The sequence below is a fragment of the Neopelma chrysocephalum genome, unplaced genomic scaffold (assembly GCF_003984885.1).
Source record: "Neopelma chrysocephalum unplaced genomic scaffold, ASM398488v2 Primary Assembly neopelma1_24, whole genome shotgun sequence".
NCBI lineage: Eukaryota > Metazoa > Chordata > Aves > Passeriformes > Pipridae > Neopelma > Neopelma chrysocephalum.
Window position 1 is genome coordinate 9,563,862 of NW_020897693.1, and position 24,942 is coordinate 9,588,803.

The window sequence follows — 24,942 nt, forward strand, 5'->3', positions numbered from 1 at the left end:
ATAATGAATTAATTGCAGGAATAAAGTAGAAGTGTACTGCAGGAGTAGAAGGAAACTGTTGATTTGGTTGTTAAATACAACTAGGAAAGGTTCTAAACAATGTTTATAAATAGTTTGAGCATTTCCTCAAACTAAATTTCTTATCTTCAGTTGGCAGTAATGTGCTCTGTAGTTTAAGAAATGGCAGCAATTGTCTTTCATGTTTTCAGAAGTTGGTCTAGAACTGCTGGTTTTTGTTAGCCAGGAAATGAGAAGATTCTCCAGGATGCAATTATTAATAAGTTCTATTATTTTTTTTCCCCTGGAAAAACCATGGTGAAACAGTGGAGATTGGGTTTGTAAGAAATGCTGTACTCATTTCTACATCCTTACTATGGTCTTCTTTGGCAACTGAAGCTGCCAGGTGAATTGGTGGCTCCAGCAGAAGTCAACATTTTCAAGTAAAATTATATGCCATTAACTGATGAGAAGGTCCTCCCTTTCAGGTAATTTTCAGTCACTCACAGAAATTTTTCAGTTATTTTAAAGATTATTCATGCATACCTGAAGTAGTAGTTGTAGGCTGACTTGTAGAAAATGTAAATGGGGTTGTTGTAAAAATGCCACATTTAAAGATGTTTCTGCTTATTGTTCCATTGACATCGCATGTTGCACTGAAACACCATCCAGTTCCATCTGTGGTGTTATAGATGAGTTCACCATATTTATAGCTATTTCCTTCATAAACGCAGTGGCAGGCTGTAATTCAGAAGAAGTTTATTGTCAGGAATCTATGAAAAGGTAATATCCAATATTTCATTTTCTTAATAATTTTTCTTAGCTGTCTTACCTTTATCATCGAACTTGCACTGTAAACCTTCTGATGTGCACTCACTGAAATAGAAAGCATAAAATCCCATATTTTTTGATTGTGATGTACTTTGTTTAGTCATCTTTCTGACAGATACTGGCATCAAAAGGCAAGGCACTTCATTTGTGCTTATTCCTTTAGTGTCCGGTTGGTTTTGGCTTCTTTTTGGCTATAATTTTTCCAAATCTTTCTTTATATTAAACCCAAAATTATAAATAGAAGTGAAGTTAAATTTTACACAAGGCTACAGGTAGAAATCTTAAGGAAAACTTTCCTTATTTCCTTCATATCACTTTCCTTGCACTTACAATGTTTCTGTACTAAATAGCAGGGTAAAAAAGGAGAATCTAAATACTCAAGCGATATAAGTATGTAATAAAATACTTGGAAGTAGGTCACTATTAGGTATCTTTAGTTCTGGCACAATGTTTTTCCTGCCTCAGGAATGTGAAATAGAGAAAGCCTGGTCATAAAGGACTTCTTGTTCTTGATGTATCTTTATGCTGAGAATTTGCAATATAATCAGGAACAAAATCAATAGAACATAAAATCATATAAAACCGTCTTACTAATGTAGTAAGAAAACCATCATTAGATAGTAAGGCGTTATTTTTACACAGGCAGCATAGCCTAATCCTGTCATGTAAACAGAACATGCAATTTCCCACTTTCTTTTGATCGTTTTTCCTTGTATATGATGAGGCTGGTATGTTAAGTCTTACCATATATTACATTCATCTCGTTTATATATCTTTCCATCTTCATCATCATAACAGTCACAGAGACTAACACACTTCATCTGATCCTCATGGAAATATGGCTTGTCTGGTGGGCAGTTAGGGTAGCAGCCTGGAGGAAGGAAGGGGACATGTACAAGGTAGAAAAGGTAAGAATGAGATACTGTCAGCAGAAGTTTTATTTGTGCAGAATGCATTTGCAGGTCTTGTTTTTAATTGTCATAACATTTTAATTTATTTGTTTCCAGTAACTCTAATAAGTAATGCAGAGTACTAGCATCAGCAGAGCCCATCCACAAGGACTTAGAGATCTTTCTCACTCCAGTTTCCATACTCTGCCTCTGTTCATGTGGATGTAATGATATTGAAGAGAGTTGAATTGTGCAAATGCAGCTAATGGGAGAAATACACTCCATTAAAAACAATTAAAAATATAATAATATGTACCCTCTAAAAGGTACTTGCAGCTCTTTTTACCTTCTAAACCTGGCAAGTCATTGAGGCATTTTCCACTTGGGTTCCTACAGGTCTTCATACAGGAGGCTCCACAAGGCTTATAGTGCCATTCACATTCTCCTTGTTGATTGTAGTAATCACAGAACAGTGCTAAGGGGAAACAGAAAGTTGGACATGTTCAGAAAAAAAAAAAAAAAGCAAATATCTTAAGCATGAAAAATCTACACAGTGAGATTCTAACCCACAGATGTAAGATACCCAGAGCATATTTCAAGGACATCAGCAAGACACTGTACATTTAACTACACTTTCAGAAGAAGTGTTTATGACATAAAACTCACGACAAATTGATGGGCTTCTCCAGGCTACACAGACACCAACTTCACTGCATGCTTGGGCATAGGCAGCTACTGCTGTACAGAAGCAATCACAGTCTCCTCCAGTGTCACAGGCACAAGCATCTGTCACACATGCTTGGTAATATTTTGCTGGTTCAACCTGTTAGTAAACAGAAATGTAATACTATACATCTTGCCTTCTAAATTCTTTCTTAGCTTTGCTAGAGTAATTTTCTTAAAATTGTAGTATCTCAGAAGGAAGGCCTACACTGGTAATTTCTTTTTCTTTTGTAAGACACTGTTGAATGCTAGAGCTGATGCCAAATGATACATTCAAATCATATATTGAGAGATTTTTAGACACCTAGACGTGTCCTGGGGGAAGATTAGATTAATTTTCCTGAGAAATATTAGGCAATTGCACAGAGTTATCTGGCAATGTCTGGTATGTACTTATTGTCAGATAAAGGCTATGCTGATACTTCATTACTATGTTATTACTATGTTGAGCTTGTGTTCTGTACCTGGTATATGAGAAATTTTTATTCAAGTCAGGCTATAAGGAAATACATAGTAATTATGAAATTATTATTCTTTTGTAATATGTGGATAATTCTTATGAACTAAATGTCTTTTTATTTCTTACAGGTAGGGACTATACATCTGTCCCACTGAGTAGGATTCAGATTGAACTTTTCCTGACACTATCTGAAGTGAAACATGCTAATAAGTGAGGCATGCATGTTAAAACATGTGAGGATAGCACCTTCAGTGACACACAGACTTAGTTTTCACACAATAAACTTCTGCCCTAGTAATACCTGAGAGTGACAGGCAGCAAAGACGTTGCTGTTGATGATGCTACACTGCTTCTCTGACCAGGACTTTCGGTAAGGGTTGGTAGAACATGGGTCCTTGATGTTGTTAGCATCAGGACATGTAGAGGATACTTTCCAGCTGTTTCCAAACTCTAGGACATTCTCTACTACAGATTGACTCCTTGTAGTAAAGTCATTGATGCTGTTGCCATCATAATTTCCACAGAGGCCACAGATCTGGCCCTGCAAAAGGAAGTAAATAAAATAATAATGGATGTGAGAAAACTTGAAACAACATCTGAGACTGAAATAATACTTGAAATGCAGCTCTTGGAATGGTGCCGTTCCTTTCTATCGGTCCTGAACATCTTCATGCTCTGTTTCCTCAGCAACAGATCATGACCACTAAGGCTAAAAGGATACTGCTCTTGACTTTTCTTCTTTGAAATCTGAACAATAAAACCATCTTTGTTATTGTAACCTTTTGCTTTGACAAGAAAATGAGGACTCAGCTGATTAAGATTTACACTTAAGCCTTATTTTATACAATAGATGTACATATAAAAAAACCAGCCTTAAAAAGCTGTCATAAGTATTACCAGTTCAGCCACATAATCTACTCATTGTGTCTTTACCACTAAGAATGCTTACAAGTATAAAAAGAAATAACATTTTCCTTGCACATGCAGAAATATCCCTCATTCTAAATGTATGGATCTGTACAACTGTGATAGGCTGCAATAGATGTTATGCTTTCTCTATGAATCTAAGGTGCATACTTTCCATATTACTACTATTTTTATAAAATGCCAGTGGGTGAGGTAGCAAAAGAACCTATGGTACTGAAGGTACACTTTATTTATATGTCTAATTTAAATGTCGCTGTGGTATACAATAGGATAGCAAACTCCTTATTTACTACAGTTTTTAGTATTTATGTATCATAAGCTAGGAAAAGGAGTATGACAATGGGAATGCATTTTCCTTATCACCTGTGTAGTTACAAGCTTGAAAAATATGTGGTACCATATAAGAGGCTTTCACTCAAAATATTCACTCATAATACATTTCCTTGTTCCTAAAGTATGACAATTTGACTTTTGTGCCAATGAGAATAGGAAATAATGTATTACTTTCAAGATCAAAACTACTCAGTTGATTTATACACATGTAGTTATGTAATTTTAATAAGGTCTGATAACCTTTACCAAGGTTCAGTGGGTAATTTTAACAAAGTAAAGTCCAAAATAGTGGTCTCCCAACTCAAGTTCTGTCAGGCCAAATAGGCACTGAAAGCTGCCTTCAGAGCTCAGAACAGCAGAAGGACACCATAGCTTCCTGAGGTACCAGAGGAATGGAAAACAACATGGGAAGTCCTGCAGCAATGCTAAAGACATCACCTGTTCGGGATCTTGGCAGGGTCTCAACAAAATTCACATCCAGACAAATCTGGACTGTATATTGCCATTTAAACACTAGTTCCACACCTTAAAATCAGGGCTGAGCTTGATGAAGATGCTGGTTTTCTTGTCCCACATGAGGATCAGTCCGCTTGTGGTCTCAATTACCAAGTACATACCCATATAACGGATTGTGTATGGCACCTCATCATTTTGTCCTCTCTGTACTACACTGACATGTTCTTCACCAAGTATCAGTTCATAGCTCTGAAACAGGAGGAAAAGGTGATTAGAAATGAGCTCAGTAGCTGCAGCTGTGCTCTCAAACATGTTTTTCTGCTTTTAAGAGTACTATGAATAGTTTATATAATGAAAACAAATCGGCAAAATTATATAGCTCAAAACTATATTGCTCAAATCTCAGGTTCCTGGAAATGTGGTAAAAGATATTTTAAATGGCATAGGCCTAAAAAGGGTCTTTTGACCATCATGGAGGAACTACATTGCATAGAATAAAAGAATATTCTGACATGATAGGCTAACTTGCTGCTAAAAACTATTTTTCCATAGTTTTACGAAGAGTGGTATAAGATAGTGTGGGAAATGGAAAATATAGAAAGCTAGGAAGCTCTACCAAATATTTCACTTGCATCTAATGTAAACCTAACTTAATAGTTGAATTGCTTTTTAAAATATTTTCCAACTTCCTTGAAGCAGTGGATACCTAGGCTTCTCCTAAGCCTTAACAGATACAGAACAAAACTGGTCTATATGCAAAATCTTCTTACCTCTAAGAAGACTTTGATGGATTTTGAGCAAGTTGTCCCAGTGTTGCCACAAGGAATATTTTCAGTGACAACCCTGAAGGTCCCGTTGGCTGGGCCACTCTTTCCACAATGGTCCTGGGTAGAGAATAACATTTAAAAATATATTATTTTTACAGACACCATCAAGATTACCTCACACTTGTTATTGTTAACTATCAGTACCTGCACTAGTGTGTATTCACAATTTCCATTGAAGCTGAACGTTTTGTCATCAAAGGTATTATAATGACCATCTCCATAAACAGCACAAGTGCCCAGACATTGATTTTTGGTACATTCCCACTTCCTATTCTTGCATACACTAGAAAAGAGAATAAAATATATTAATAATAGAACAACTCACTGTTTTGAGTAGACATACCCCAGCAATCAGTGTTTGTTTGGCAACTCACCCCTGGTATACGTTATATTGATTATGGAGTTAAAGTAGTCTTATACATTTTTCATGTAAAGAATTAAAACAAAGTTCTGTTCTGCTACTCTGAATACATTAACTGCAAAACAAGATACTTAATTAACCCTGTAGTCCTAAATGTTTCTTCCCATTCTGTGCTTTGGCCATCTGATATAGATCAGAGAGCAACCTGGTCATACTGCGTAATCCAAAACTAGAGGATCCATCAACTGATTAAAAGTGCAATCCAAATCTTTCATCACTGCTGCACTATTTTAAGGTCTTTAGAAAGACAAATGAGGGAACCAGGAATGTTACTTCCACAGATGTATTTACCAGGTGTTACAGTCAGAGTTGATCTTTTCCCCAGGCTGATACATGGCTTCATTGTGAATACAAGGACATTCGTCTTCAGGAATACAACCACCATTTCCATCTAACACAAGCCCATTTGGGCACATGCAGCCCGATGTACATTGTGAGCTATACTGGAAAAGACAAGAGAAAGACATAATTTCAGAATGAAATAATCACATTAAAAAAAGGAAGATTAAATTCTCATAAAATGTCTTTATATGTTCTTTTTGCTGCCCAGGTTAAATGGGAGAGAACTATAAAGTACTTCTAGAACAACAGAACAAAAAGGAAGTTATTAGCCATTGAATTAATAGAATATAAATCTGTTAAAGATAAATGTTTTATGTATGCCAATCCTCATTGTTCTGGTGGAATCCGTGAAATTTAAAATACATTGGATCTTGCACTTTGTAGTGGGTGATTTGTGATCGAATGGACTTTTAAAAAGAAAAATAACTAAAATCTTTTTCTGGTTTGGTTGAGCTACATTGAAATCTGTTTATCTGATATGATACTTATTTAAGAAATGCCATGTGGCCACCAAGAACCTAGGTGGAGTACTATTGTTAGATGTGCAAGAAGTTCACAAATGCAGCAGGGTATGAGAAAGAATATTTTCTCCTAGACAGTTTTTAGCCACTAATTTTCTCCTACAGAATTCAAATGTGTGATAGAGCCCTAGATTTTTCACTACTGGTTCTGGTTACCTGCAGTAGCTGAAGTAAGGTAAACACTAATCTCAAGATCTAATTTGGATGTTACTTTATTATATTTTGATCTAAGGGTCCCAGTGCTGATGCTTCATAACATTGTTTTAGGCTTTTGCTATGAGAATAAAGTATCTGTGTTGTAGATGTTGAGTAGATCCAATGGATCAATTACTTTAGCAGTAAGAGCACAGAGAAAACACGGAAGCACCATTCAGCCATGACATACTTACACACTGCATATCCAGAGTCTGGCAACTTTTTTGACATTCTGCTCCAGTTTTTCCTGCAGTGATGTTTCCACAGTCAAAGTAGAGCATGGGAGATTCACAGACTAGAGGAAGGAAAGTGAGAGTAGTAAAGAAATGGCATAGAGTTTATTCCACAGATGTAGCCATTAAAACCATCTAAAAATTCTTTGGAAATTCCATATTTCAGTTAGTAGAGATTGTTGTCCCTATTCAATCTGTTGATTAATACACTTCAGAGCACTGAATTCTCAGGAAAAAAACTCCACAGTATTTCAGAAAAAAAAGTTTTTATGTAAAAAGAGGTCTTATGATTAATGTAGGCACATTCCTGCCTTTTATGATAACTGTTGCACTATAACTAAATGAGAAATACTTCTATTAAAAATCCATTAAGAAGAATCAATTCTATGAACTATCTTCTGCAAAATCTGACAAAGGGAAAAAATAAGTGGAAGATTATTTTTACCTGAAGTTGGATTCGGTGCTCCAATGCAATTCAGTCTTCCCTGGACACAAGAGCTGTGAGAGAGGAAAAAACATATTCCAAAATGCTGTTTTGCAGTCTCAGGAAAAAATTTCCCTCAATAACACTACACGTGCTGCTCTCATATGATATCCATTATTGCTTAACAGGAAAATTCATAGGTCGTGATGAGTATACATCTCTGCTTGTTACTTACAGTCTCATAAGATCTCTCCTTGCTGGTATTGTCATAAATTTATACTCAAAAAATTATGGAATTAAATAAAAAATGCCCATAAATATAATTGCTCTGTCAGTCTAGAAATATCATAGAAACATATGGATTGGAAAAGACCCTTGAGTCCAACCAGCACTGCCAAGTCCACCACTAAACCATGTCCCTAAGTGCCACATCTGCATGTCTTTTAAATACCTCCAGGGATGGTGACTCAACCACTTCCCTGGGCAGCCTGTTCCAATGCTTTACAGCTCTTTCAGTGCAGAAATTGTTAACATCCAATCTCAAGCTCCCCTGTGTAACTTGAGGCCATTTCCTCATGTCCCCTATCACTTGTTACTTGGGAGAAGAGGCAGACCCCCACCTTGCTACAACCTCCTTTCAGATAGTTGTGCAGAGTGATAAGGTGCCGCGAGTCTTCTTGTCTCCAGGCTAAACTTCCCAGCTCCCTCAGCCGTGCCTCATAAGACTTGTGCTCCAGACCCTTCACCAGGTTTGTTGCCCTCTCTGGACTTACTCCACCACCTCAATGTCTTTCTTGCAGTGAGGGGTCCAAAACTGAACACAGGATTTGAGGTGCACTCTCACCAATGCCCAGTACAGATGGACGATCACTGCCCTAGTGTCAAAGTACAGGTAGTCAATATCCACAACCTCTCCCTCATCCACTAAGTGGGTCACCTGGCCATAGAGGGAGATCGGGTTCGGCAAACAGCACATGCCTTCCCTAGACCTATGCTGGTTGGGCCTGATCCCCAGGTTGTCCCGTATGTGTCACATGATGGCATTCAAGGGGATCTGTTCCATAATCTTCCTTAGCACCAAGGTCAGGCTGACAGGCCTGTAGTTCACCACATCCTCCTTCTGGCCTTTATTGTAGGTAGGCATCACATTTGCCAACCTCCAGTGAACTGGGACCTCACTGGTTAGCCAGGACTGCTGGTAAATGATTGCAAGTGGCTCAGTGAGCACTTCCACCAGCTCCCTCAGTACCCTTGGATGGACCCCACAGGCATAGGCTTGTTTGTTTTTAAGTGATGTAACAGGTCTCTAACGATTTTACTTTTCATTGTACTGGCTTCATTCTGCTTCTGTCCCTATCTCGCAGCTCAGGGGAATATATACCATTCATAAAAGTTGAAAATGAAAGAACTTAAAGCTGAAGAAATTCAAGAGGAGCACTGTATTGAAATTCAGGAGACAGGATGAAACCACCTTAAATGTAACAGATTTTAATGAGAAACTAGGTATGCTATTACTTGAATGTTTTTCAAAAGATTCACTTACCATACTTGCCCATTTTCATGGACAACTTCTCCAAATGGTATGGGAGATCCTCTGTAGTAGCAGGGGCATTCATTAGCAGGCACACATTTGCCACTCTCATCCATGTAGGTTCCGTTTACGCAGGTGCAGCCGTCAACTGGGACAAACTTAATGTTGCATGTGACATCAGGCTCACTCAGAGACCGACAAGTGGGTGGACAGGAAGAGATGGTATAGCTGTAGCTTAGGGATTTGGGACATGAGGTGGTGTATTTTGCTTGAGAGAGGAAAATAAAATAGCTTGTTAATTCTAGATGGTAAATTCTCATGGGAAAAAAACCAACATAGGCAGTAGAAATAACATGTAAACAATACTGTGCACGTCTGCTTATGTTGCATCTTTCATGTAAATGTATTTCTGAATACTTCCAGAGTTAGATCTGAAAAGCTACTGTACATGTGGAGTAAGTAATGCCTGCAAAGAAGAAAATAATTTTTCAAATGAAGGTTCAGAAAGTTCAGAAAGTTCCATTTGGTGTTGCCATTCATTGCCAAGACTCCTAAACGCCTTGAAGTATGAGACAAGATGTCTCCCTGAATGTCTTCTGGTGTGCTGAAAACAGACACACTGGATGAGCAGAACCTTGCATGCAGCTTCAAAGACCTCTCATTTGCAAGTGGTATTATAAGTATTGTTATTCTAATATGTCACATTTTCTCTACAACAACTTTTGACAAAGCTGTAGTGCAACTCAAAGTTCAGAAACAGGTGGAGGCACTTTCATAACAGCAGTCCCTTTCCCAATCAAGCTATGTCTCCCATCTGTTCTTGTTCACTCTTGCTAGACACGGAGTGATCCTAAGGGGACAGCAGAGAATCACTTCCAGGAGTGCACTTAACAAAATTCCTTCCTCAACAGTTGCTAATTTGTCTAGAAATGAGTAGAAAATAATATCTGATCAGCAGTTTTTATTGATGTGTGTTCTTAGGAAATGGGGTAGTTAAGAGTACTTACTGCAGACATCAGTCCTCCATCCCTGCAGCTGGATTCCTTTTGCAGCACAAGCTCTCACATAGGAAGACAGGGCTGCACACAGACAGTCCTCACTATTTTCACAGTTACATGTGTCAAACATGCAGTTCTAAGAATGGAGAGAAAAATAAAGTCTCGGCACTGAACAATGAACATTATCTTTCTGGTCTTACTCCCTAATCCTTCTTCAGATATGCTTACGCATAGACCCCAGTAACATAGCTTTTATCACTGTCTAATCTTTGTCTAAGTTTCCTGGCAGGGGAGAATGCAGGTAATGGAAATTCAGTTCATGTCTGCAGTTGTTACTAGGAAATAGTTGTTTCAAGTCTGTTATACATTTAACAGCTTCATGGTCCTCTGAAACACATTAACGGATATGCTGCACAATAGCATACAAAGCTCTATTCACAGCATGCAGTTCAGACACATCCTTTTGCTGGTGTCTGTACCTGGATGACTCCTAGTGAGAAGAAAGATTTGCAACATATTGATAACAGAATGATGATTATTAGGTAATGGGCATTCTGTGCCAGGTGGCTATTAATGAGATACCAGGCTAATGAGATGACAGTTCACTGATACTCAAACAAGCATTTGACATGCGTTTACATAGGCTTTCTGCTATATGTGTAAAACCTTCCAGGAGTAAATACCTGCCTTTTCATTTGCAAACAAGTCAGGATCTTGAAGCCAAGACTGACAATTGAAATAAGGTAATGTTACAACACAAACAGAAGCACATGTTGAAAGAAGGAAGTGCTGCAGTACAGAAATTAAAATACAAGCATTGCATAAGACATGTCTGGAACAGTCCTTTTCTGGTAGCTAGTTGTAATGATTCCATTTCTATTGTTTCTAAAGGGAAAAACAATCTAACAAAGTACCGTGTGGTAAACATCGGGATTCACTGCATAGTGGCAATCAGCAAAAGGTCCTGTGCTGTTAGTTAGCAGTCCACACCAATGCTGAGCGTATTTTTCTGTGAAAAGAAGAAACAATACAAATGCACATTGCTCTTTGTATTTCATTAGTCACAAAACCACAGTGCCCTGGTCTATGAAGCCAATTCTGACACTTTGTTAAATTTCTCCTTCTCTGTCTTTTTTTTTTCACTCAGCTTGTGGTCTAAGGTTCCTATCACCAAAGAAGAGGACTTGCTGAAGGGGATGAATAAAAGGTTTGACCTTACAGTTTCCTTCAGCTGTGTTCCTCTGACTCTTTCTTTATTTTGTTACTTATCTTCAGCGCTTTCATTTTTGAATATTTGTTTCTGATTTCAGATGCATGTTTTTACCAAATATGTAAATCTTTATTTTTTATCTTTGCTTTCCAACAGATGTGTTTTCCTTAGGGATGAGCAAACAGAAGAAAAAAGCAAACTAGAAAAAATTCTAAGAAGCACGCACCATTATCAATGCTGAGTGCACAAGGGTTCTCAAAACTCTGCTGGATATTGGGGCATGAAGCCTGAGTTTTCCATGTATTAGCAAATGCTGTTGCTGTTCCTTCAATTATTCCACTCATGACCTTGAAGTCATCAGTTTGGATATTATTGAAGTTTCCACAGAGACCTGTTGAAAAGCAGTGAGAAGTTTATACTGCTCATATTACACAAAAGGCATTAATCAAGATGTTCTTATATTTCATGCACTTACCACAAGTCTGGTCTTTGAAAATAGGATCCAGTCGCACAAACACTTGCATTATAGGTATGAACTGGATTTCAAGGTGGACCCCAAAGTTTGTCTGCATGATCATGAAGAATGATGAAGGTCTGAACATGGTGACATTAGCTACACATGAAAAACAAAATGATCACTCTCAGGATGAGGTCAAATGCTGAAAACCTGACACTGTTCTTCTTGAATTTCTATCACAATTGTTGCAAATTCTGAGGTGAAATAAAGCCAATCTTTATGAAAATTAATCAGAAATATAAATCAAAATTTATTGTTCAAAATCTACATGCAGCTACCAAGTTATTAGCTTTATTTGCTTCCAGAACATAAGCCATTAGAGATTACTACTTCAAAGAGAATAAGTAGGAAAAACTGTACGGCACTGAGAGTTAAAAAGAATATTTCTATTTTTGTTTCTAAGCCTGTACAGAATACATTGGAGCCCTCACTGTGCTGGAGCGGGAAAATAAGGAGATCTGGGGGTCAGATCACATGGAATCATTAGTTACTGAAACAGAGCAAAATTCAAATTTCTTTCTAAGCAAGTGTGAGCACAGGGGTAGTAGTTAAAAAAAAGAGATAAGAGAGGTAAAAATATGTCTTCTGCATTCAATTTCGGGCGGTGAGAAGGAAGTAAAACTGAGAGTGATCAAATCAGGAGATTGTAAATGCTGTTTACTACTATTTAAACTCTTGCCTATGCTTGTACTGTCTCTCATTTCTTTATGACACCAAACATTTCACTTTATTTCAAAAGCACTTGTATCATTCACTGTTGTAGAAAAAAAAATACCTGCTGACATGGGCAGCTGGGTGTAGATGGAGTTCACAAACACACTACCATCAGGTCTGACCTCAATGACCTATTAAGGAAGAGGAACAAAAGGCAACTGTGTGAATCAGACTGGTTTGGGTTGGGAAGGACCTTTAAAGGTCTTCTAATTCTAACCTCCCTGCTATGGGCAGGGACGCCTTCCATTAGACCAGGTTCTCAAAGCCCCATCCAATCTGGTCTTGAATACTTCCACGGATGGGACATCCACAACTTCTCTGGGAAACCTGTTCCAGTTTTTCACCATCGCTGTGAGGAATTTCTTCCTTATATCTAATCTAAACCTGCCCTCTTTGAGTTTGAAGCCACTCCCAAAAAATCACGAAGTGATTGTTCTATGTGCCCTAGCAAGAAGTCCCTCTCCAGCTTTCTTGTAGGCCCCCTTTAGGGACTGGAAGGTGCTCTAAGATCTCCTCAGAGCCTTCTCTTCCCCAGCCTGAACAATTCCAGCTCTCTCAGCCTGTCCTCATAGGAGATGGTCTTCAGCCCTCTGATTGTCTTTGTGGCCCTCCTCTGGACCTGTTACAACAGGTCCATGTTCTTCTTAGGCTGGGAGCCCCAGAGCTGGATGCACCACCCCAGATGGGGTCTCACCATAGCGGAGTCAAGGGGCAGATCACCTTCCTTGACCTGGTGGCCACACTGCTTTTAGTGCAGCCCAGGCTGGCTTTCTGGACTGCCAATCATGTGTGAAGAATAACTATAATCCAAAGAGTAATAATGGTGATATTGATTAAACAGATATTCAATAAAAAGGGTAGGTTTTTGTGATTTCACCTCCTCCCTATTTCTACCTTGTACCCTTTACTAATTTTCCCTGCCGCAAAAGAATAACTTTTAAAGTGACTTTCTCAGTTTTTTAGGGGATTGCATCATCTTGTTTTCTTTGAACACATCTTAGTTATGAATTACATCTCTTACTGTTGTAATTGTAGTTACTAACCTCAAAACTTGTGGGTTTTTTTCCATCTAATTAGGAGAGAAAATAGCTTTTTTTCTGCTTTGTGAGTACAATGTGTTTCTTAATGAAATTCCACAAAGCCAAATTTATGGTTGATCTGATTTTCATAACAAAATCAGTTTCTTGATTAAAATTAATACATGGTCATCATATATGTTGAACATTTGACAAAGAAATGCAGCTCCCTGACTGATAGAGACCTAGTTACTTTTCTCTCCATATTTTTAATATGCTTATTTTGCATTCTTACAGTTTGTCCTTTATTCATGTTGAGGGTCACTGTCTTTAGGCATGTCTCGGTGTCTGTTAGGCCACATTTGCGTAGATCTACCAGGATGGTGAATGTTTCGTCTTTACAGTCCTGAAATAAAATGCCAGCAGTTATTTCATGAAAATCTAATTACAGTAGCTTTCCCTGTAAAATCTTCTCTCAACTCTGAGAAAATATTTCTGTTTCTGAAGAAGATACACGCTCTCACAAATCCCTGACCCTCTTTGGCTGCAGATTCAATTTTGCCCTGTTGTAATGACTAGGAACAAGAAAACTAGAATCTGTATTTTATTGATTATATCCATATGGATATCAAGATGTTTATCTGTATTCATATTTGGTGTTTTTATTCATGCCAACTTCTGATGTTTGATTCAATTCTACTGTAACTCTCATCTTTCTGTAGCTGCTATCTATTCTAGACAAAAATATCAGATAAAACATGTCTCAGGTGAACAGTAACATACAACATTTTATTTCATTTTACTGAATTGCGCAGGTGAGGAAAAAGGAAAGCAAAAAACGAATGGAAAAAGCCCCTAAAAGATCAAAATATGTCACTTACACATGCCTGCAATTAAATATTTTAATTATCATTAACTTCTAATTTTTCTATTTCCTTTAAAAATGTTCAAAACCAAAATTAAATGTATCGGGTAACTTGAACTGATTTTCTCTATTTGAACTTCACAGAAATGAAACAAATTTTGGTTTAAAATCTTAAATTTATTTTTTTTAAGAACTGTTGGTGTAATTTTTCAGACTGATACCATTTGGCCAAATACCATATGATAGAGTAACATGACAAAAATTATGCAATTCAGTAAGAAAGCTGGATTAATCATACTGAAGAATGTATACTAAGCAAATTCTTTAAAAAGACAATGCTCTTCAATTACTCTATCACAGAACTGGAAATTTTCCAGTGAACACTGTATATAGTTGCATGACATCCTACTAGTTAAATGATGATTGTCATTTGAATGGCAGCATAGTAAACATCTGACTAAGTGGCAGGTAATTTAATGTCTGCATGTCAGAAGTGCTAAGTTGCAGAAGTGTTGATTGAGATCACGTTTTCTTTCTATAAATGTATGATGCTTTATGACATAGTAACGTCTGAGTCCCACCTTAGAAAGGACATAGGTGCAGTCTCCGTGGTGATCATAACGTTTTTTATCATATGTGGAAATGTGTGAACCTCCCTCTACTGAACATGTTCCTGGGCATGACATGTCTTGGCAGCTCCACTGGCCTCCATTGCAGGTACTGGAAGAATAAAGTTAGCTGAAATCAGTAACAGTGGCACAGAGTAACAGTGGTGTTAGATTCAGCTGGTTTGCTATTGTTTTTCCCTTCAGGCTGTAGTTTGACACATAGTGAATCGAGACTTAAGACTTTCCAAAACATTGTGAACTTGTGATGGAATGACTCTGGTAACCATTCACCTTGCTTATTTGTTTTCTATCTTTGGACAGGTGAACTCTCCAAAACAGGTATTGGATAAATAATTGTTTGGTTGTTTTCAGCTAACATAAAGCACAATGACAAATTGAAATAGCTTTTGTGGGGTTTTTTGTTTTGTTTTCTTTTTTTTTAATATAATTTTATCATAAACTGATAAACAAGGAAATGTAATTTCACATTTACTCCTGATGCAGGTTGTGTCTGTCTTCTAAAGTGATGTGATAGTGCACAGGTACAGGATTAATAGTTGTGAAATGGAGGTTATATTATGTCATCCCTTGCTTTCTCCAGAGAAAATAAATATTTGCAAATACATTAATGACTGCAACTTCATTCCTCTTAGAGAAATCCCAATGTTTGAACAAAATAAACAAAGAGGAATCATTTCAATTGACTGATGAGAAATCTAAACATTGTAAATCCTTGCTTTGATCACCATGAGTTAGAGTGCAAAGCAAGTTACGGCTGTTGCTAAATAAAACAAACAATGTTCTTTAGGGGTATTTTGGAACTGTAGCGGTCAGTTAAATACACATGTCAATTACCAATGATGCAATGGCATATAATAAACTATTAAACTCATTAAATTTTTGAGAGGAAATAGTGAGTTAGAAAAGCAGCAAAGGTTACCAGGTCTGGCATGGCTCTGAAAAAGAAGTTCCTGTAGCGTAGGTGTTGCCATTGTAAATACAGGAGCACTGCTGCTGGGGAATGCAGCCAGAGTTGTTGATGTCATCAAATACAGTCCCTAGATTAAAAAAAAAAAAAAAAAAGACATAACCTTGATGAATTAAAGAGGCATTTCCTATACACCATTTTGTTTGTTACAAATCCTTAATATCATCTTAGAGGCAGATCTGCAGCTGTTGTAAATGGATATACCAATGCTGAGGACAGTATGACTATGTCAGTTTGCTCAGTGAAGGATTCAACTTTTGTATTCTTAAATTCCACCTGTTCTGAAAGAGGGACTTATTGTAGCACAGGTGGCTGGTTGAAAGACTGGTCTTGATCTGTTTGCTGTTCTTTTTTTTCTGCTTTCTAAATATTGCACATGTACTGGCAATTAATTCAGGTATCTTTTCTCAGCTGAGACATGACAAATGCTTTTCACTTGCAGCTGTGAAAAATGTAAATACATGAGATTTAAAGCCCACATGGAACCTGCCCAAATCCTACAGGTAAGCTATTGTTCTTCGAGATCAGAGATGTGAGTACTTTAGAACTTGCCTGGGGGGCAGAAACAACCATCAATACAGTGTTCTTCACAAAACTGAGATCGTTCAGGATTCGTGCATGTATCAGCACAGGGGGAGTTGCACTCCTCGTACTGCATGTTATAAGGACACTTCTTGGCTGAAATTTAAAAAGGAAGAAAGATTGATTTTTTTCAATTGAAAGTATTTCTACTTCACTATATATGTAAATATATGTATCCATTTAAGGTTTCCAGCTAGATAAAAAAGCGCACTAAGCTGCAGATTGACTACCAGCTCTCAAAATTTGCAAGTTTAATCACCTAGATCCATATTTTACAGTTGAGATGTGCATTCCATGAGTAGTGCAGAACTGGCTCAGTGACTGAATTTCTAGGGACAGCAAGGTAATGACCCCAGAAAGTCAGCAAGGTCTGTCTTTCTATTGAAGGCTCCCTTCCCACAAACACCTGTATTGCTAGCGAAATGTAAGATTTAATTCCTAAAGCTTTAGCATATTTTCATTTTCTGATACCATTCTCTGGGCAAGTAGTACCTTATGGGCTTTTGTTTTGGAGCAAATGCAGGTGACAGTATAAACAGCTACCCTGCAATAATCAAGTATGTGTTTAAATCAGTGCAAACTCCTCACTACCAAGCAAGAGGAGATAAAAAGTGCTTAACCAGCCGAACACCTGTGAAGACCCAATCAGTTAATAATTGAGAACAAGAAATGCTGTAGCCACCATGAGAAAAGGAGAGAAACAGGAATACAAGCAAGCAAGCTTGTCTCATTTTTTATTCTTGTTTCTCCTTTATTTGCTTCATTTACTGTCCCATTTAATTAAATCACACTTCAACTCTCATTAGTATCCATGTAAGTGTTTATAGTGTTTAATCCAGTGTGCATTAAAATCCTTAGCTTTTTTTAAGTCTTCATGCTGGAACTTGTACATCAGAATCCCCTGAAGAATACAATCTTGAATGGCCTGTAACTTCTCAGGCATCCTCAGCATCATTTGAGAGCTTGATGTTTGTTAGTTACTGAGCATGAAGTAAGGCTGTCTCTAGTGATACTTACAGCACAGTTTTGAGGTTCTCCAGTTCAGGGGCTGCCCACCAGCATGAGCACACTGCCGGGAGTATTCAGCAAAGGTGTCACAAATACATGAGGCGTTTTCAGATTCTTCAGAGCGGCACAAGTCATCTTGGCAAGCTGTAATGTACTCTCTAACATCAACAAGGTCATTACATTCTGCAAATGCAGAGCTGGTCAGTGTTTTCTGGCATATGTCATCCTTTGGAGATAAAAAGTAAAGAACATCCAGTAAATGCAAAGAAGCTTTTTTCTTTTTTTCTTGGTATTGTTACTTTATGTAATTATTATTTAATAGAATCTTATAGCCCTCTTTAAGTTACTGTCACCTGAGGGCTTTTCCTGTTCACCTGTCTGAAGCTGTAAAAGGGAACAGATAAATTTGAAAGAAAAATACAAGAATAGTAAAAAGATCCTTACAAGATTATCAGAGCAATTAGATGGCAGCGTAGAAGTGGGGTCTTCACAGTGTTCTGTTGGTCCATCCATTTTGTGCATATTTCCAAATTGCAAGGCAGACATCCTAATATCTGTAGAAAAGAAGTTTAATAATGGAGGTTGAGGGGTTTTGTTCAGTGCAACTGCCTGTTATTTTTTTTTCTTCTCTCAAGAATTTGGCTCAAGACTGGACAAGGCAGTTAGTTCCATTAAGTCTTTTAATGTGATCATCACCCCTTCCAAAGGAAGCACTGACTCAATTTACTTTGCACAGCACCCTGGAAAAAGTAAACATTAGAAAACAATTCTCAGCCTACTATGTCTAGATGCACACCAGGATTTTTACTAGAAAAGTAACAAACTCTTTCCAGATTATATTGAGTCCATGTAGAGAAGAGAAAAAAAAATCTAAATAGGGATTTGAAAAACAGAGACTGGTGTAAGACAAGGTTTAGGAAAATGCTCAAACTGGGGATTGTTTAAAAAGATAAAGATCTTACAAAGATTATGCAATTCAGCAGGGAATTGTGGATATACCAATTTTAAGACAGAACTGAAACAAGAAATGTACTGTTTACAAAATTCAATTGCCTTTTGTTTTATTGACTATATTTCTGTATTATTTATCTTATTAGTGAAAACCTCAATCATTTTTATGGAGTTAGCTAATTAGATATACCAAAATGGTGTACAAAAATGGCATGCAAGAAATATGCAATCAGTTGTTAGCACCAGTACTATATTTACACTTAAAGTATTAAATCACATGATCTGATCTCTGTACTACATATCTTTAAACAGAGATTGAATCATATGTTCTGAGTAAACAATTTAGCAGGATAGGAAAGAGGAATGCTGATGATGTCAGAGATAAAAGAATACAAAACAAAAAAAGCATGTTGGAGACCCTGCAAGCCAATTTTTTTTGTTTAAAAAACTTACTGTTTGAAAAGAACTCATTGTAAATTGGAAGGCCATTGAAGTCCCCGCAAAGTCCACAAGTCTGATTGGCATATTTCTCATTCAATTCCAGCTAAAATGATGGATAGTAAGTTCATAGAAGTTAGTATAAACATTCTAAAATATATTCGAGACCGCAGAAAAGACTTGCACCTGCTGCCACTAAGTATTTTTTGTCAGATCTGTGGTATTTTATTTAGCAATTGAATTCAAATCTGGAGGACAGAATAAAGAGCTGGCCTGGATTTGACCTTCAAGGCGGAGTCTAAGCTATCGATGCTATTGACACAGACTTCAGTTTTCTCTGTTGTATCTATACTGCTCTCAGCCTCTTTCTATTAATTCTTCAGGAAGAAAATCAAATCCTCAGCAAAAATGAAGTCCTAGGAGAGTGAAATTCTGCTAGAAATATACATATTTAAAGGGGTAATTAGGCCCTATAATAATACCAATAGCTAATTATATAGTGAAAGTGATTTTTCATCCTAATTTACTCAGTCATCTGCTATCCACTAGGTATAAACCCATGTAATTTTCTTTAGGACTACTTGGATGCAAGCCTATCTTTACTAGGAAATAATTGCTCAACAGTATGAGAGAAGAAGGCAGTAGTAACCTCCTAAAGAGATAGGGACTGGCCTAATCAAAGATTAGCTCTAGTCTCTGAAGGTGTAGAGCAGTCCAGGAATAGTTCTTACCAGGATGCTGTCATCTTCATTCCATAATAACACAACACCAATTTTGCTGCCAACTTTCACGTAAATGCTGCTTTTCTCTATTGTAATACCAGATTGACTATATGGCAGTTGAACTCTAAGAAAAGGCAGAAAAAATGCTAGTTAATTTCTGATCCAGATGTTTAATAAGCTTGTGGTATCCAGCATCTGTAGGATTCTAAAATAATGCCTTTTTTCTTTTTTTAAGAAAAGCAATTGAAAAATAAGATGGTCCAACACTATCAAATATAGATCTAAATTTGGATCAACTTCTCAGGATTTTTCATCCAAATTTTATTTTTCAGGTAATATTTCAAGGAAAGATTGATTTTCTGTGATAGGAATTAATAGCATTTTATTTTTTATTTATGTTGGTAAAATTGTCAGATTTACTGAAGGACACATAATTTTTTCTCCCCAAATACACCAAAGTACTTGGTAAGTTTGAAAAAAAGTCTGTGGTTACCAAACAAGTGTTACTAATAAACTTACCTATTGCTGTTGATCATGACAGCACCCTTTGTTAGTTCAGCAACTACACCTTCAAGCTTCATGGTGATACGGTTGATTGTTGGAGCATTTGCCACCACTTCACGCCTAATCTGGATGTTGAAGTCCTCATAGGGAGCGTTGCAATGGGAGGCAAAAACATAATTACAGAGCCCAGGGAAGTAGAATATGTCTCCATCAAAGGTCTTGAAGTGGAAGTTGCCCCATGTACTGCATACACGGCCATTGTGAGCAGGATTTGAGGCTGTGAATTAAAACTAGATGTTAAAGAACGACTTAAAATTCCCAGCATTAGCATGGTGAAAATCAGCTTCTCCAAGGCTTCATTTCTATATTGAACAGTTTTTGCCTGCCTACCTCCATTTGTAATTTTCTACCTATCCATTATAATACTTTGTATTCCTTCATCCATCATCTTACATCTGTTACTCCTATGCCCCATAAATGGTTTTAGTTATGTTCAGCTAGATCTTAATTAGTTATCCACATTTCAGCTAAGGCAATAGTTTAGGATTATGTTTCTTAATCACCCTGTTTCTCCTCTTAAGTATTGATGACTTGCTTTACCAGTGTCTTTCCCCCTTTGTATTAGATTCCTCTGTCTATATCCCCTAAAACTGAACATTAGCTGAATATATTCATTTCCTTTACTTACGTGTTACTATTAGATTTGTCAGCAATGATGGGATGATGTTCAGCTTCGCTGAAACTGTGAGAGAAGCTAGGAAAAAAAAGAAAGAAAACAAAAACTAGTACAATAATACCAAAATTTGCAACTAGGATAGACCTAGAAAGGACTAGACAGTTAATATGCCAGATCCAATGAAACAATGTTATGCCTGTTTTATTTTCCACAGGCCATGGGTCAGGTTAAAAGTGTATACTAAAATTCAAACTCAGAATAGTTAAATCATAAGATATTGCTTTCAACTGTGATGATCTGCATTTTCTGCATTTTAATTTTGACTCTTTTATGAAACTCTGTGTTGCATTAGGAAGGCAGAAATTCACAGCTCTGCACATTGGAGTGCTTCAGACAGACTGAACAATACAAAGTGCTAAGCTGTACAAAATTAGCCTCTTACTGCTACAAAAGTGTAGTTGCCTTCTTATTACACCTCCTCTTTCTAAGAAAGGAATAAAAACCTTAATTATCACATTTCTGTTAGGGGACTGAAAACCCTTTGATATGACCAGAAATTAGTTGTACAGGATGGTCACAAATCATTACATGGTGAAAATCAATGATGATAGACTGACATTTTGATTTCCCAACATCAGCCACTGATTTTACAGCAGACTCAAGTGGTCTCATTTCCTTATTTATAAGGAACCAAACATCCTGCACATATATTCCACTTTGACTTTTATAGATACACTTTCATGCACGTATGCATACAGCCTCTACAAACACACATCTGTTTTCTTAGTTAACTATGATTATACAAATATAACCATACTCCATGTGTGTGTAGTAGTTGGTGCCTAATAAATCTACTACTACTCTTAGGGAGAGAGAGAGGCTTGTTAACACACATTTCTCTTTATTTGACACTACTGGCAATATGCTGAGAAGGTTTTTTTAGGCATTTTTAGTATTTAGTATAGATGTAGTGAATAAGTACAAATATACAGTATAAATAAACGTACCATTTTGTTTTTGTAGAAGACCCCCAGAGAATTTGCCTCCTATTTGGATTCCAATCTGACCTCCTGTGAAAAAATTGTAAAAAGCATATTAAGAGTAATGTCCTGTATCTGTCCTGTATCTGAACTTCTAAAGCAAATCATTTAGACCCAAATACATCTCTGTAAAATGAAGGGGAGAGTCAATTATCACATCAGAAAAAATGGATCAGGGTTAAAGAAGACAGTTCAAACTCACTCTTCTCTGCAGAAAACCTTACAGCATCGTGCTGTAAGTCTATTTGACCAAGGGTTCTTGCTACCCCACCTGAGGCAAAGACTTTTGAGAGCTGACAAACTCTGACTTGAATGCTTTGAAGCCTAGAAAAAGACTGACTCTGACCTCCCGGGTTGGTGCTATAAGCTCTTGTATTTTATGAGTAAATATGGCAGGCATTTTCTGTAAAAGTTGAAAGGCTACAACTTTATTTTGTGAAGGACTGAATACAGTTAGCATGCAATAACTGTGCTTGGAACATATTGACTAACATGTACCTACAACCTGCCAACTCTAAATCCTCACAGGATTTAAGCGATGAAATGACTGATATCTGAATCCTTATCTGGATTATGTGAATGAGCACTGTAGGTATCTAGAGAATTTCTCAATCAAAGCAGAACTGCTTGTGTAATTTAGCCCTAAATTAAGCCTTTTTTCTCTTTATACAATGGGCAAGAAGAGTTGCCTGACTTAGAACTGGATCCATAAGAACCATATCACTGAACTGGAAGTCAAATTTGTGGAAGAGGGGGAAGTGCCATAAACCCCAGTTGCCTTTGGTGCTTACGTTCCTTGCTGAGCATTTTCTCCACTGAAGAACCTCAGCCCATGCACCTCTATGAAAGCTGAACAATTACCTTTGCCTTTAAAAGAACTGGATCAGGAGCACCTTTTTTAAAAAAAATATTTTTCTAATATAACTTCATCAACAATATAAGCAGATTCAGTGTTTGATCCCAGAGCTGAAGAAGAATGCCTGCTTGAAGGAATTCAAGCCCCCACTCCAAAAGAGGACTCCAAGAGACTTCTGGCTTTGGAAGAGAGAGTTCTGAGCAGCCCCACCATAGCTTGAAGTTGCTGCAGTGTCTGCAGTTTCTTTCAGCTCTAGGCTTTTAATTCTTTTCTCTTTAACTTTATGTGTGACCGCTAGTGATGTACAGAGAAGTAACGCAGGCAGAGCCTAACCATTTTCCATTTCTTGCTCATTTTTGTGTATCATAGATAATAACAGTAAGTAAAGGCATTCATAGTATTATAATTGATACTTATCAGGTGAGAGAAATACCTCTTTAAGTCCCAATAATAGGACAAAGTTTGCTCTCACACAACACATCTGTAAGAATCTCAGCAGGCATAGAATCATAGAGGGTTTGTTTATTCTAGCGTGGGAACCTTTGTAACAGAACAAAACAGTATATACATGTATTTTGGTCTGTTAATTTTTCTCAAGGAAAGGCTTTTGTTTACTTAGCAAATACATGATTCCCAAGGAAATTCTAGCTGCATTGGTTTATTCAGCAATTACACAATGCCACGTTGTTGACTATTATAAAAATAAGTGTCTCTCAGTTGTAAGAATAGTTAAGATAATTTACTATTTGATAATTTAGAAACTAACATAATTATTAAGAATATTTGGATGCATCTTGCTAAGCCTATATTCAGCTGCCAATCCACATATGCAATTATTGTTATGATCAATTTATAGAAGTTAATATAAAGACAGGCACAAAATGTTTGAGGAGCTAGCATGGGATAGGACTAGTGTTCTTTAGTCAGGACATTGGACAATATTTTCAATGGCTGTGATTCAAATAAAGAGGTGTTTGCTGGACACTGTCTAACCATCACTCATTTTTTCAAAGCAGCTTAGCAGATTAGCACTGCACAGGAGACATAACTTTCTTGTTCAATAAATGGCTGAAGATGCTTTTCACTGACATTGCATAACTCTAAATATAAGTTTATACTCTACATGACTGTTGTATTTTCAAGTACAATACAAATCAACTTGCCAGTATTTTAGCATTTATTGCACAAACTATAAAGCAGCCTAAAATTAGACTTGCACTTCTCAATGTTTTGAAAATTATATGCAATATAAATTTACATAGGCACTCTGAGGATTTAAAAATGTTAGCTGACAGGGCAGAAATTACTGTACATGAATGAGACTGACTTATCAAGCTTGTACTCATGCAAGTAGTTTCAATTTGAATGATTCCAATGACTTAACAGGATTACCCATGTTAGTAAAAACTGCCAAGACCAGCCCTGATGGATACAATATTGACAGGAGAAAACAAAACCATACAAAATGATGGACTGTATGTGTCAGATAAATCTCCCCGTCCTGCTCATACTCAATATCTGTAATTTATATATAAATATAAAGACACAATTAGTTACTAAAAATCCTTGCCATATGAATATTTATTCCTAGCCTCTTTTGCAAAAGAAGTTACAAGAAACCTTGAGAAATCTGGTATTAGCCCCTGCCTGGTAGGTGATAAAATACTGGAAAAGATTGACCAGTGGTCTGATCTAGCAACTGGAAAATGCAGTGTTTTAGATTTAAAAAACCCCATAACATTCATAATGAATCCTAATAAAAAATGCAACAGGAATAAAATGCTTTAGTAAGGCATAAGCGATACTGAAAACCCGACATTTTAAGACATGAATAATGGTTCTTTTGGATTTGATCTTCAAGGCTACTTTCCAAATGTAGTTAAATACAGAAGTTTGAGGCAATAATAAATTAACTCAGTCCAGTTAACAGACAGACATTAAATGTTCAATGAAAATATATAAAGAAATCTTGTTTAAATGCCACCATCTGTTAAATGAATCAATGTGTATAGTTGTTTAAAATATATTACTAGATCTAAACAGAGTATTTTTTCTTTTCCCAATAAAAAAGACAACTTCTTACCTATCTGATGGACAAAGCACAGTGCTAATAGGAAAGCCCATTCTGGTAACGACAT

At 36.9% G+C, this 24,942-nt stretch overlaps 1 protein-coding gene across 1 annotated transcript; it reads right to left on the reverse strand.

Moving 5' to 3' along the window:
* Positions 1-856: 856 nt before the first annotated feature.
* LOC113963246 (mucin-5AC-like) lies at positions 857-24,942 on the reverse strand. The gene is made up of 28 exons (XM_027674208.1): positions 24,888-24,942; positions 21,916-21,978; positions 20,921-20,986; positions 20,248-20,509; positions 19,738-19,852; positions 19,022-19,112; positions 18,062-18,171; positions 17,627-17,843; positions 16,580-16,705; positions 15,980-16,097; positions 15,013-15,151; positions 13,862-13,972; positions 12,612-12,681; positions 11,795-11,932; positions 11,546-11,710; positions 11,024-11,118; positions 10,119-10,245; positions 9,124-9,379; positions 7,602-7,654; positions 7,118-7,218; positions 6,157-6,308; positions 5,589-5,727; positions 5,388-5,501; positions 4,687-4,866; positions 3,203-3,442; positions 2,385-2,541; positions 2,065-2,193; positions 857-1,699 (listed from the first exon to the last, which is right to left on the reverse strand). Exons 1-28 carry the CDS (start codon positions 24,940-24,942, stop codon positions 1,569-1,571), a joined length of 3,720 nt encoding a protein of 1,239 aa, XP_027530009.1. The 3' UTR covers positions 857-1,568.

What these genes read in the sequence shown, in the direction of transcription:
- LOC113963246 (XM_027674208.1), bottom strand. Translation starts at nt 24,942, where the DNA reads ATGTCGTTACCAGAATGGGCTTTCCTATTAGCACTGTGCTTTGTCCAT. An exon ending in TTGCTGCCTGTCACTCTCAG is followed by an intron (nt 2,542 to 3,202) that starts GTATTACTAGGG and finishes GTTTACTAACAG; the next exon opens with GTTGAACCAGCAAAATATTA. An exon ending in TGACTTGCCAGGTTTAGAAG is followed by an intron (nt 1,700 to 2,064) that starts GTAAAAAGAGCT and finishes TCCTTCCTCCAG; the next exon opens with GCTGCTACCCTAACTGCCCA.